General features: G+C 39.1%; 1 protein-coding gene across 1 annotated transcript in view; it reads left to right on the forward strand.

Annotated features, from left to right (window-relative positions):
* Ccdc114 (Coiled-coil domain containing protein 114) overlaps positions 1-15000 on the forward strand; it is a 96274-nt gene that overhangs the window by 20700 nt on the left and 60574 nt on the right. The window contains exon 4 of the mRNA XM_067140567.2: positions 11494-11662. Within this exon, the coding sequence (XP_066996668.2) occupies positions 11494-11662 (169 nt within the window). The remainder of the gene's footprint in view (positions 1-11493; positions 11663-15000) is intronic.

Here is a 15000-nt window from a genome sequence, read left to right on the forward strand (position 1 = left end):
CCTATTGATAACCCACAGCCAATGCCTTCCTCTTCCTTACCCAGTTTCATTCAGCATCATTCATTTCATATTCATTATCTTCTCAATTGAGGCTCGCATCAGGAAGGGCATCTGGCCGTAAAAATATGCTGTAAAATATAATCTCACTTCCTCCCCGACCCTGTATTGGGCTGTGGGACTAAGTGGATGATATGCATTACATTAATAGTATCAGTAACAATTTTTGTGTAAAAGTGCTTCTTCCTTAATAAAACCCGGCCCAGAGGGTTCAGCTGGTCATCAAAACTCGGCAGTGAAAAGGTTAATGAGGATATGTAATAATTAGTATTTCTCCTCTGTTTCTGCAAACAACATACCAGTAATTAGATTAAACTAGAATTATGTACAATAAAGAGTAGGTGAAAAACACCTAGCATATTGAGCCAGCCAACAGCTTCTACAGGTCCCAGATAGGTCCTTCAGTTGTCCTCCATAGTCTGTGGCATGTTGTCACAATTATGATGGGGGCTTTCAGTTTTTGTGCAGCCAGAACTTACATCTGCCGTGGTTCAGAGATGTCCGTACCCTTCTTGGTAAGTTGAAAGCAGGATTTTTGAAACAGCATTCTTCACGCCAAGCCTCCTGCCCACCTTCCCAGTGGAATTTCTGAATTTTAATCTCTGTGGATTACAAGGCTTTTGCAGCCTTGTTGTATGGGCAGTTGTGGATTCTTTCAGCACTTTTGTCACTTTTTCAGCAGAGCAGTTGGATAACAGTGGCACTGGTAGTATGCAATATTATCCAAGTTGTTTCATTCAGCTTGATGTCAGTTGATATAGATGTTGATTCCCATAAGGAACCTAAATATTTGTCCCGAATGAGTAAACATAAAACACCAATATAGTTGGTCCGTTATTGGACATTATAAATTTTCAAGGTAACTCATTCCTGGTTGCCAGTGTTTCACCCCTGTGTGCTAATTTGGGCTCATCAGTTGGTACAAGGCGTGTTTTTTACGTAAGGTCCGTTTGAAAATAAGTACACAACGAAAGGTTATTTCAAAAAAGTAAATTTTTTTTCACAAAGTACATACTTCACTCTATTTTTTGACATAGTTGCCAAGTTTGTTCAAACACTTATCATACCTCGTAACCAATTTTAAAATATCCTCTTCATAGAAACTTGCCGCCTGCTCTGATAACCAAGAGTTCACTGCCGTTTTCATGTCGTTGTCATCACTGTAATGGTTGCCACTGAGGTGATGTTTGAGGTGGAGGAACAGATAGTAATTGCTCGCCACAAGATCAGGACTGTAGGGTGGGTAGTCTAAAACTTCCCAGTCAAAACTGTCCAATAAATCGCGGGTCTGACCTGCAGTGTGAGGTCTTGCATTGTCATGGAGAAGGACAATTTGCTTTGTCAGCATGCCGCCTCTTTTGTTTTGAATTGCTCTGCATAGCTTTCTCAGGGTTTGGCAGTATGCTTCTGCATTGATAGTGGTTCCTCGTTGCATGAAGTCGACCAACAAACACCGTGCCTATCCCAAAACACCGATGCCATGATTTTGCGCTGGGACAGAGTCTGTTTGGCCTTCACCTTTACAAGCGAGTGTGTGTGTCTCCATTTCATGCTCTGTTGCTTTGATTCGGGCATGATATGCAAAACCCATGTTTCGTCTCCAGTTACGATCTGACTCAAGAAGCCGTCACCTTCTTTGTTACAACGAGTCAAGAACTTCATCGCACACTCAAATCTTTGGTTTTTGTAGTCCTATGTTAGGAGCTTTGGCACCCAACGGGAGCACAGTTTCCTAAACTTTAGGTGTTCAGAAACAGTGTTGTAAAGCACTGATCTCGACACATCAGGAAATTCGTTTGAGAGACCTGTTATTGTGAAGCACCTGTTCTCACGAATCTTCGCTTCAACTGAAGCCACCAAATTGTCTGTATTCAAAGAAGGGCGACTGGAGCGGTCCTCATCATGGACATTGTCACGGCCATCTTTGAATTGTCATACCCACTTACGCACTTTGCTTTCACTCATAACAGTATCACCGCATACTTCGCAAATCTGTCGATGAATTTCTGCAGTAGACAGGTCCTTGCTGACGAAAACCGTATCACTGACCGAACGTCACACGCGGCGGGCGAGTTGATAGTCTTAAACATTTTGAAAGCACAGAACAGAACCGTATAGGTTAGCTACAGAGCTGAAACTGAACACAGTTGTTCCCGAGGCATGCCGGTACATAACGCACGTGCTCGTCGCGATATGCACCCGAACTACTAGTGTCTACAACAAAACGGACCTTACTTAAAAAACACGCTTCGTAAATAGCACACCTACCAAGGCGGATGGCTAGTGCATACCGTGGAGGCCACTGCATAGGCTACTTGGAGCCACTAGCAGTGCCAATGTACTATGAGAGACTTTGTCTGATGACCAGGCAGGCATAAATTTTTGAAAATTTTAATTCTGGAAAGAAGGATAGAAGTCAACAGGAAAACTTATGTAGCATTTATTGACTTGGAAAAAACCTTTGATAATATTGAGTGGAAATTGCTTTTTCAAGTAATTAGGAATATAGGACTTGACTGGAAAAACAGGCACCTTATTCTGAATCTATATAAAGCTCAAACCATGAAAGTTAATATTAATAATAATAATGTTATTTGCTTTATGTCCCACTAACTACTCTTTTACGGTTTTCGTAGACGCCAAGGTGCCAGAATTTAGTCCTGCCGGAGGTTTTTTTATGTGCCAGTAAATCTACCGACATGAGGGTGACATATTTGAGCACCTTCAAATACCATCGTACAGGCCAATAAGGTCCTTGGAGGGGTGGAAGGTAAAGGCTTCCACTATCCGCAACCTTGGCACTTGATGAGGTAGAGTGGTTAGCTCTACGCCCAGCCGCCTTTGCCCCCAGGAATTAACATGGTATTCATTTTTGGTGTAGGCTGAGTGAACCTCCAGGCCATGTGCACCTCCAGAAAATGGTAATACAAGAGAAGCAAAAATTAGAAGAGGAGTGCGTCAAGGATGCCCACTGTCACCATATCTCTTTAACCTGTTTATAGAAAATGCATTTAGAGAAATGAAAGAGCACACTAAAGGGGTTAATTTTAATGGTATTCAGGTGCACAGTATCCACTTTGCTGATGACATTGCTCTCTTAGCTAATTCTGAAAAGGACATTCAACAAACCCTTAGAAAAATTTAAACTAAAAATAAATATAAAGAAAACAAAATTCATGATAGTAGGCAAAAAGAAGCCTACAGACAGAAAACACTTAAAATTAAATAACACACTGATAGAAGAAGTCGCAGAATTCTCCTATGTGTAATTACCTCTGATAACAGATCCCTTTCAGAAATCAAGAAAATAATAGTGGTAGGAAAACACGTCTTCCAAAATAAGCAAAACTTATTGCTTAACAACCATCTCAGTTTGGAAACCAGAAAATAATTTCTCAAGACCTTTGTCTGGAGTGTGCTACTGTATGGGTGCAAAACCTGGACATTAGGGAAACAGGAAGAAACAAAACTTGAGGCTGCTGAAATGTGGTTTTGGAGAAGAATTACAAAAATAAGTTGGACAGATAAAAAAAACAAATTACTTTGTTCTAAAGAACGTAAAAGAGGATCGATCTTTATTAAATATGATACAGAAGAGGAAAACAAAGTTCCTTGGACATGTACTGAGACATGACTGTTTTCTCAAAACCATAATTGAAGGTAAAGTACTGGGAAAGAGACCAAGGGATGACCAAGCATGTGGTACATCAAGAACTCCGTCGGTGAAGTGGCATGTGGTTCATATGGCAACATGAAGAGGCTAGCAGAAGATCATCAGATGTGGCTACAGCGACAAGGCGTTGCCTTAAGTAGATGATGATGAGCCCAAATTAGCACACTGGGGCGAAACGCTGCCAACCAGGGATGAGTTAGCTGGAAAATTTATAATGTCCAATAATGGACCAACCATATTGGTGTGACAATGGAGGACGGAGTTATATGCTGTACCCTGGACATGGCTGTACCTTTGGAGATGCTTCTCCCTGTTCTTTTTGAAAATTAGCGCAACATCTTTCTGCTGGTGAATTGTGTCGTTCCGGCACAGAATTCTCATTTCCATGATGTGTAGCTGGCAATCAGTGATTTTGTCAACTGTTTGTTTATTTATAAAGAGAAGACAAGTTGCATATCACCTTTAAAACATCCGGGGTTGGAAAAGAGGAGTGAATGTTCTGTGTGTTGTGACAGGCGATGTCCCTCGCTACTGGTACTCCTTCAACACATCATAGGTCAGCTCTTCGTACCATGAGACCACATGAATTCCCACGACAACTAGAATTTCTGGAAGTTCTGGCAGATCACAGACAGTTTGGAAGTCTAAGTTCCAGGGTTCACTCATTCGGTACGATTGTGTACACTCGACTTATTATTGGTGCAGTTTGAATTTAAATTAAATGGTTTGAAGGGTTGCGATGAAGGGAGTAAAGAAACATGGTTATCAGTGTAGAATGTCAATAGAAGCTATCATGAACATTTTACTACTATGACTGCACAATGAAAATAAAGAGATTATTCTGCGGTTTGAATGTGAATGGGATCAGACGCGCACTCGCAAGAAAAATTCACTTGACACAGTTTTTAAAGATTTTCAAATGAAACATTTCACTTAGCACAGTTTTGAAAATAAATCATTCACTAGGCACAGTTTTAAATAAATTCAAAGTAATGATTCACATTTGCGTTTTACACTACATGAAGTAAGAGGACACAAATACGTAATAAGTTTTGTTAGTCCTTTTTGATATTTGTTTGTGGCGTTGACCTATGAAGATTTTTGCCACTACTTTCACCATTTGTGAGGAACCTGCGTATAAGTGGAATTACGGAAGTGTAGAGTGTTGAATGTGAGGCAAGGAACATTAAGGATGACACAAACACCCAGTCCCCAGGCCAGGGATATTAATTAGTTACAATTAAAAACCCTTGACCTGGCCAGGAATCGAACCTGCGGCCGCCGCGTGACACCGCAAGGTTGGACTTGTTACGCCCTACTATTGTCAGAATTATTTACAAGCCGTGTCCCATTAGACCAATAGTAAATTTTAAAGATGCGCCAAGTTACAATTTAAGCAAACAACTGAACCTAATTCTAAAAGAGAAAGAAGACAGATCAATTAAAAACAGCCTAGAACTAATTAAAGAACTAAATAAACTTAAAATAACAGAGAGCACACGTATGATATCCTTTTACATCACTAACATGTACACCAACATACCAATAGATGAATCCATTAATATTATCGAAAACCTTCTTAAAGAAAACACCTCTCTACAAGAAACCAAAGAAATTATTAACCTTCCTAGAACAACACTACACCAAAATTGCTTTGCATTCAACGACAAAATCTATTGGAATTGTGTAGTTCTTGTGTAGGCTATTACTTTCGATATTCAGTAATTAACAGCAGTTTTTATCCTGTCAGGGGTTGTAGGATTAAAAAAAATAGAGCACGACTAAGTAGTATTGTAGTGTAGTCGTATATTAATTACCTTATTGTTGGGTACTATTCCAGACAATATATCCCTCCGTTCATTTATTTTTTGCAAATAAGTTATTTTATTTTTAATTTAATTTTTTTCCCCGTAAAGAATGGCTAAGGAGCGCGAGTGTACTTACTGTGGATGTGGCGAGGCATTGAGGGGTATGAGGGAGGAGTTGGAAAGTTTGAGGGAGATAATTAGGATTCTCACAGAAGACAGGAAGGAAGATAGAACTCCCTCAAACAATGTACAGGTTACAGTAGGTGTACAAGAGGGAGGGGAAGGAAAGGGAGGAGTTGTAGAAGACAGGTGGTCTAATGTTCTAAGGGGAAGGAGATTGCAGGCTAAGGGCTCTATTCAGGATCAGAATTCAGGACAGGTGCCTGTGCGAAATCGGTACGAGTCACTCCAGGTAGAACAACAGAGGGAAGATGAGGGACAGGGAACTGTTGCTGAGATGTGTGGAAGTAGGAGGAAGGGAAAAGGTAGGAAAGGAAAATGTAGAGTAGAGGATAGGAAAAGACAGGTGGAACAGGGTCATGGGAAGGAGAAAAGGGAGGAGGAAGTAGCTTCTGCAGTTATCAGGAAAGATAGGGCTGACCAGGAGGGGAGGGGATCAAACGAGGTGGGTAGGGTTGAGGCTCTGGTCATGGGGGATTCCATCGTTAGACACGTGGGGAAAGTGTGTGGAGGAAAGGGTACCAGGATAGAGTGTTATCCAGGAATTAGGTTGAGGCAGATGTTGAGGAAAGTAGAAGAGAGGGAGGAGGGGAAGGAGAAGGTGGTAGTGTTTCACGTTGGTACCAACAATGTAAGGCAAGCTGATATAAGTACCAACATAGTTGGAGATGTGTGGGATCTGGTAAATGCAGCATGGGTGAAGTTTAAGAAAGCGGAGATTGTTATTAGTGGAATACTGTGTAGAAGGGATACTGACTGGAGGGTGATTGGGGATTTAAATGAGACTATGGAGTGGGTATGTGGGAAACTGGGAGTGAAATTTCTAGATCCTAATGGGTGGGTAGGAGATAGGGATCTGCGCTCAGATGGCCTTCATTTAAACCGCAGTGATACGTATAAGTTAGGAAATTTGTTTGGAAGGGTAATAGGGAGGTACATTCAGGAAAAAGGGGTGGCCTAGGGAGCGGTGATAAGGGAACAGGGAACTGGAAATCAAGTAGGAATGACATAAAATTGTTAGTGTTGAACTGTAGAAGTATTGTAAGGAAAGGAATAGAATTAAGTAATTTAATAGATATATATTTACCAGATATTGTAATAGGAGTTGAATCATGGCTGAGAAATGATATAATGGATGCAGAAATTTTCTCACGGCACTGGAGTGTGTATCGTAGAGATAGGATAGGAAGGGTGGGAGGGGGAGTGTTCATTCTGGTGAAAGAAGAATTTGTAAGCTACGAAAAAGTTAAAGATGAGACACATGAAATTCTAGGTGTAAGGCTCATTTCTAAAGATAATAGGCAACTTGATATATTTGGAGTGTACAGATCGGGAAAGGGTAGCACTGACGCGGATTCGGAATTATTTGATACGATAGTCAGCTATGTGGGAAACGACATGGAAAGAAATGTGATTGTAGCGGGAGATCTGAATTTGCCAGATGTCAATTGGGAAGGAAATGCGAACGACAGGAAGCATGACCAACAAATGGCAAATAAGTTAATATGGGAAGGACAGCTGATTCAGAAAGTGATGGAACCAACCAGAGGGAAAAATATCCTGGATGTGGTGCTGATAAAACCAGATGAGCTCTATAGGAAAACTGAAGTAATAGATGGTATTAGTGATCATGAAGCTGTTTTTGTGGTAGTTAAAAATAAATGTGATAGAAAGGAAGGTCTTAAAAGTAGGACTGTTAGGCAGTACCATATGGCTGATAAAGCAGGCATGAGGCAGTTTCTAAAAAGTAGCTATGATCGGTGGAAAACGGTAAATAAAAATGTAAACAGACTCTGGGATGGGTTTAAAGAAATTGTTGAGGAATGCGAAAACAGGTTTGTACCATTAAGGGTGGTAAGGAATGGTAAAGACCCACCTTATTATAATAGAGAAATAAAGAGACTAAGAAGGAGGTGCAGACTGGAAAGAAATAGAGTTAGAAATGGCTGTGGAAGTAAGGAGAAATTGAAGGAACTTACTAGAAAATTGAATCTAGCAAAGAAGGCAGCTAAGGATAACATGATGGCAAGCATAATTGGCAGTCATATGAATTTTAGTGAAAAATGGAAGGGTATGTATAGGTATTTTAAGGCAGAAACAGGTTCCAAGAAGGACATTCCAGGAATAATGAATGAGCAAGGGGAGTGTGTATGTGATGATCTTCAAAAGGCAGAAGTATTCAGTCAGCAGTATGTAAAGATTGTTGGTTACAAGGATGATGTCGAGATAGAGGAGGAGACTAAGGCCAAAGAAGTAATAAAATTTACGTATGATAACAATGACATTTACAATAAGATACAAAAGTTGAAAACTAGAAAAGCGGCTGGAATTGATCAGATTTCTGGGGATATACTAAAGACAAAGGGTTGGGATATAGTACCATATCTGAAGTACTTATTTGATTATTGTTTGGTCGGAGGAGCTATTCCAGATGAATGGAGAGTTGCTATTGTAGCCCCGGTGTATAAAGGAAAGGGTGATAGACATAAAGCTGAAAATTACAGGCCAGTAAGTTTGACATGCATTGTATGTAAGCTTTGGGAAGGCATTCTTTCTGATTATATTAGACATGTTTGTGAAATTAATAACTGGTTCGATAGAAGGCAATTCGGTTTTAGGAAGGGTTATTCCACTGAAGCTCAACTTGTAGGATTCCAGCAAGATATAGCAGATATCTTGGATTCTGGAGGTCAAATGGACTGTATAGCGATTGACCTGTCTAAAGCATTTGATAGGGTGGATCATGGGAGACTACTGGCTAAAATGAGTGCAATTGGACTAGACAAAAGAGTGACTGAATGGATTGCTATATTTCTAGAAAACAGATCTCGGAGAATTAGAGTAGGCAAAGCTTTATCTGACCCTGTAATAATTAAGAGGGGAATTCCTCAAGGCAGTATTATTGGACCTTTATGTTTTCTTATATATATAAATGATATGAGTAAAGGAGTGGAATCGGAGGTAAGGCTTTTTGCGGATGATGTTATTCTCTATAGAGTGATAAATAAGTTACAAGATTGTCAGCAACTGCAACGTGACCTCGAAAATGTTGTGAGATGAACAGCAGGCAATGGTATGTTGATAAACGGGGTTAAAAGTCAGGTTGTGAGTTTCACAAATAGGAAAAGTCCTCTCTGTTTTAATTACTGCGTTGATGGGGTGAAAGTTCCTTTTGGGGATCATTGTAAGTATCTAGGTGTTAATATAAGGAAAGATCTTCATTGGGGTAATCACATAAATGAGATTGTAAATAAAGGGTACAGATCTCTGCACATGGTTATGAGGGTGTTTAGGGGTTGTAGTAAGGATGTAAGAGAGAGTGCATATAAGTGTCTGGTAAGACCCCAACTAGAGTATGGTTCCATTGTATGGGACCCTCACCAGGATTACCTGATTCAAGAACTGGAAAAAATCCAAAGAAAAGCAGCTCGATTTGTTTTGGGTGATTTCCGACAAAAGAGTAGCGTTACAAAAATGTTGCAATGTTTGGGTTGGGAAGAATTGAGAGAAAGAAGAAGAGCTGCTCGACTAAGTGGTATGTTCCGAGCTGTCAGCGGAGAGATGGCGTGGAATGACATTAGTAGACGAATAAGTTTGAATGGCGTTTATAAAAGTAGGAAAGATCACAATATGAAGATAAAGTTGGAATTCAAGAGGACAAACTGGGGCAAATATTCATTTATAGGAAGGGGAGTTAGGGATTGGAATAACTTACCAAAGGAGATGTTCAATAAATTTCCAATTTCTTTGAAATCATTTAGGAAAAGGCTAGGAAAGCAACAGATAGGGAATCTGCCACCTGGGCGACTGCCCTAAATGCAGATCAGTATTGATTGATTGATTGAAGGATTAGCCATGGGCTCACTGTTATCAGGTATAATAGCAAACATTTTTCTGAATAACTTTGAAAACACCTTCTTAATGGGCCAGCTGTCAAAAGGAATCTTACATTGGAGCAGATTCGTGGATGACGTCATATGCATATATGATAATGACATCACTAATGCACACCAGTTATTAAATACTCTAAATTCATTACACAAATCCATCAGCTTCACAATGGAGCCAGAAAATAACAAGAAAATAAACTATTTAGACATCACAATCAACAGGAATAATGACAACCTATCTTACAAAGTATACAGAAAGCCCACTCAGACGTCACACACTATTGACAACAACTTGAACCACCCATACACACACAAAATAGCAGGACTGAATACAATGATACATAGAGCTATTTCCATACCAATGAGTGCAACGGATTTCAATGAAGAGATGCAAATCATTAAACAAATCGCGAAAGAAAACAACCATCCTCCAGGCACAGTAGATAAACTGTTAAATAAACATAAGAAAAGTCGCCGGGAAAGCACCACACATGACAAAGAAAACCACGTGGTTCTCAACTATGTTAACAATAACACTTACAAAGTAGCTAACATTTTCAAGAAACAAGGTTTAAAAGTAGCCTTTCGAACCAATAACACACTACAGAGACACATCAGCAGATGCAACCTTAACAAAAAGGACCCTTTCTCAAAGTCAGGAGTATATGAACTCAAGTGCCAAGAACCTAACTGCAACGCCACATACATAGGTCAAACAAAATGTAATTTCCATACAAGATACAAAGAACAGAAAAACGCGATCAGATATAATTGGCATTCAGCCTTCGGGGAGCACATATACGACTGTTCACACCAGTTCACAGACATCAACACTGATCTAAAAATTTTACACTTCGAAAATAAAAGTAAATCTTTGAATATAAAAGAAGCAATAGAAATTTACGTCGCAAAAAATGCTAATGCAAATAACCTGAATGAGCATACACATTTAAATAATTCCCCCCTATTCACTCTACTCACATAATATCTGACAACACCTACTCATTAAATTGCTTTTATAATAATAATAATAATAATAATAATAATAATAATAATAATAATAATAATAATAATAATAATAATAATAATAACGATATTAATAATACCGTTCCTTACTTTATTCACCTAAATTATTATTTTTGCTTTCATCCATATTACATAAAAGTACATTTAACATGGAGTAGGTCAATAACCTCTCTTCCCTCTTCAATGTTGATGGAAGGATCCACAGCGCTCCAGCCGCTCCGCCCCACTTCTCCCTCCCCTCCCCACTGTACAGTATACTCGATTCAAATCATCCAATAGGAGAGATCCACATCGCTCTACAAGGCCCCTCCCATTCTTGCTCTCCACGCGCAGCGTGCCTCCCAAAACTTCCATTACCACAGTCTTGAAATATTATTTGGTGACAACGGACTCAACATCGGCAGTCTAGATAAGTTTTCAGTATATTAATACTTGTATATATTTTTATTTTGTCATTACTGTTTCATGTTATCACTAAACTCTCTATCATTGACAAGTTTACGCTACGTAAACAATACTGTACATATATAAGATTGTTTTTAAAAGTGATTTGATAGAATCTGAAGATGTTCTTGTAGAACGAAACATGTCATTCTTTGTATGGTAGTGTGTTTTTCACAGGTATATTTATAGTGTTTTAATTTACATTATATTTGCTGTGTGTTTGACAGACTGAAAAACCTTGTTACATTTAAACTGTCGTGGTGTTCTTTTTCTCATTCCTCCTCTCTATATATGACTAGAACGTACATATATAATATTGATATATTGACCTGCAAACATTTTGTCATCATTTACTCAGAGAACATATAGACATGCAGATGTAGCACATGAAAAACATACTGTTTCATAATTACAGCAGTATGATCAGCATCTTGGAGGGTGAGAAGAGAGACTTATTAACTAATCTACAAGCTTCTAAATCTACTGCTAATGAGCGTAAGAACATTGAATTGGAAAAGAAGATTATCAAACAGCTGGCTACACTGGACAAGCTGGAGTCCCATATTAAAGTGGAGACATCTCAGGTGAGTTAAGGAATGTAGCAGATACATTGTACAAGCTGTAGTCCCAGATTAAAGAGGAGATCTCTCAGGTGAGTTAAGGAATGTAGCAGATATATTGTACAAGCTGTAGTCCCAGATCAAAATTGAGATGTCCCTCAGAGCTGTCACTTTGTCTGCAAGTGCTTGGGGTGAGGTTCAGTGAGGTGCTTCTCTGTTAGAAAAAATACAATCATAAATTTTATCTTAATGATAGAATGTGAAGGAATGAAAAATAACTAATATAACTAAAATATCATGAAACAGGAAATGGCTTGAACAATATTTGAAAAATTAGATGACATGCCTGCAAAGATTTTGGCAATGCAAGGATGGGAATGCATTATAACCATGGCCTTACATAAGATATAGCTTGAGCATTGTGAAAATGGGAAACCAGGGAAAATCATCTTCATGGCTGTCAACAGTGGGGTTCGAACCCACCATCTTCCATATACAAGCTCACAGCTATGTGACCTGAACCATGAAGTCAACTTGCATGTTCTAGTTATGTGAGGTTTGTGCAGTGCATCAGTTGTAAAGTTGGCAGCAATAGCAGGGTGATGTTTTTATTTCAAATGGAACCTCTGTATCATTTCCCTTTCATTATCTTAGTCACAACAGAAAGTTGTTCAGGATGTATCCAAACTACTTTGCAAGTGCCCTGCCTTCTGTGAGATCATGATGGGATGATGGCACACTTGTCAGTCTTGTGTCTTATGTAGCAGGTGCCACAGTGTTGTGCAAGGGACCCATCTTTGGGAGCCGGGCTGAGTGGCTCAGACGGTTAAGGCGCTGGCCTTCTGACCCCAACTTGGCAGGTTCGATCCTGGCTCAGTCCGGTGGTATTTGAAGGTGCTCAAATACGTCAGCCTCATGTCGGTAGATTTACTGGCACGTAAAAGAACTCCTGCGGGACTGAATTCCGGCACCTCGGCGTCTCCGAAAACCGTAAGAGAGTAGTTAGTGGGACGTAAAACAAATAACATTATTATTATCATCTTTGGGATAGGTACACACACATTTCTCATATGACTGAATAGTGAAATTGTGTTGAGAGAATGGTTTGACCATTGTCGGTGATATAGTGTTCTGCTGTGCTCAACTGTTGGTAAACATTTATCCATACCAGTAAAGGTGTTGCCTGCTATATTTTGAGACATCCAGTAACTCAGTGGCAGATGACTAGGAGGGTGAATATCTGTCCTTCGACTGCAAACACCAGTGGTGCCTATCTGCCACAGGTCCACATTTGGTCGATTACGTACTGCAACACATGCCAAAGAGTGCAGCAAGTTTGTTCTCCACCACCTGGACACTTTCTTGAAGGGCTTCATGGTTGTCAGTGAATTCAGTTATGCAGGGAATTTACTAATATTTTAGGTGAAAAAATGTGAATGTGAATGCTTTGAAGCATCAGTTATGACCTGCATGTATCACCCAGACATAGGGTGACCAGTGCAAATAGATAGAAAAGACAAAACTATTTATAAAAGAGGACAATGCCAGGAAAAAAAAGATACAAAAATCCTCCATTGAGAGTATGAATTTAGACTTAAACTTTCCAATTTTCACATACATAAACAAAATGTATCCTTTTCTGTATTATACAGTAAATTCTTACAAAGATTAATCAGTGAAACTAATTTACACACCTTGCTGGTACTTTTTTGAAGATCAAATCAAATCAAATGCAAATGTGGTGTCCACCTCGGTGACAAATTATACACAAAAATATATTGATCTCAACAACTAAATTTTAAATTAAAAAGAAAAGATATTTTCCTAAAATACAGTATTATACAATTTACATTAACAATTTAACACACAGCTCATCCTTAATAAATTTATATTATTTACAAAATTCTACTCATAATATCTTCTGTACTTACCAACTCATACACAGTATGTGGAATCACTTCAAAAAATACTATACAACTGCTATAAGATTTAAATTTACAGTGATTTTTCAACCAATTGTGGTATCTAACGTGCATAACGACTTCCTGTGTCTTAATCAGAGCTCCTTTTGCCACTGCTTTTAACTGCTCCTGAAGGATCTACACAGCTACCGTAGCGGTCCCAGGGCCCTCGAAGTCCCCACTGTACTTCACCCTTACACGCAGTCCCCTAGTTCAGCTGTCCAGTCTCCATAGACAAGGGGATGGAATTAATTTATTCACAAAAATACTTTATTCAGATTCAGTTGCCTTCAGGAGTTTTGGCGTGTCTAACATATACTTATAAAAAGACACACATGTAAATTCCCTTAGATTATATTGAACCATTAAGAGGATTTTCACAGATTCTACCTTGAAACGGTTCCCATTATCAGTTCATTGTGCAGAGATCAATGAAAATAGTCTTTTTATATTATTTTGTATCATGGCATGGTACAGAAAAACATACTGCAAGTTTTGATAACTCTGAACTACAATCAACTGAGTTACATGAATTGAAATACTTTGCCCATTTCTACAAGGTAACTTGTTAAATTTAGAATCAGTACTACTCTCATCCCGGTCTAGAAAGCCAAGAATAACGGCCGAGAGGATTCGTCGTGCTGACCACACGACACCTCGTAATCTGCAGGCCTTCGGGCTGAGCAGCGGTCGCTTGGTAGGCCAAGGCCCTTCAAGGGCTGTAGTGCCATGGGGTTTGGTTTGGTTTGGTTTGGTTTGGTACTACTCTCATTCAGGAATTGTTTGAAATTGCAGAACTGATCACCGTCAATTTGAAAGGATTTAGACTTAGCTTGCAACTACAGAATACATTTTTTCAACATCGCAATAATCAATATCACTTTTCAGCGCCAATCATTTAAAAACAGGCTTCCATCAAATCCTGGTTATCTCGTGTCGCTTGTCACGTTGTCAGCTGTCACACATTAACATAGCAGTGTTCTGATGGGGTATTGACAAGAGAGAGAAGCAGGCAATATACAGAGTGGTAAATAGTGAATATTACCACAATACAAGGTATTCATAGAATAATCGCATGTGCTGTATATAAATAATCACATTTCTATAGGTATATCGATACAATATTGATGATGCCATCGCGTAATGAAGTATAATTGTAAAAATAGATTACCCCAAAATAAGCAGATAAAAAATGGAGGATATTTCCTTTTTTTTTTTTTAAATAATCCACCTGGACCCCAGACAATGGTATAAAAAGGAGGATATGTCCAGATAAAAGAATATGTTTGGTCACCCTACACAGACATCACGTGTTTGTATGGAGAGGACACTTCACATGGATTACGCGTCAAGCCATACCACCAGAACATCAGGAGATGAAGTGGGAAACAGTGACCCTGT

This window comes from Anabrus simplex, chromosome 1 (genome assembly GCF_040414725.1).
Source record: "Anabrus simplex isolate iqAnaSimp1 chromosome 1, ASM4041472v1, whole genome shotgun sequence".
Classification (NCBI taxonomy): domain Eukaryota; kingdom Metazoa; phylum Arthropoda; class Insecta; order Orthoptera; family Tettigoniidae; genus Anabrus; species Anabrus simplex.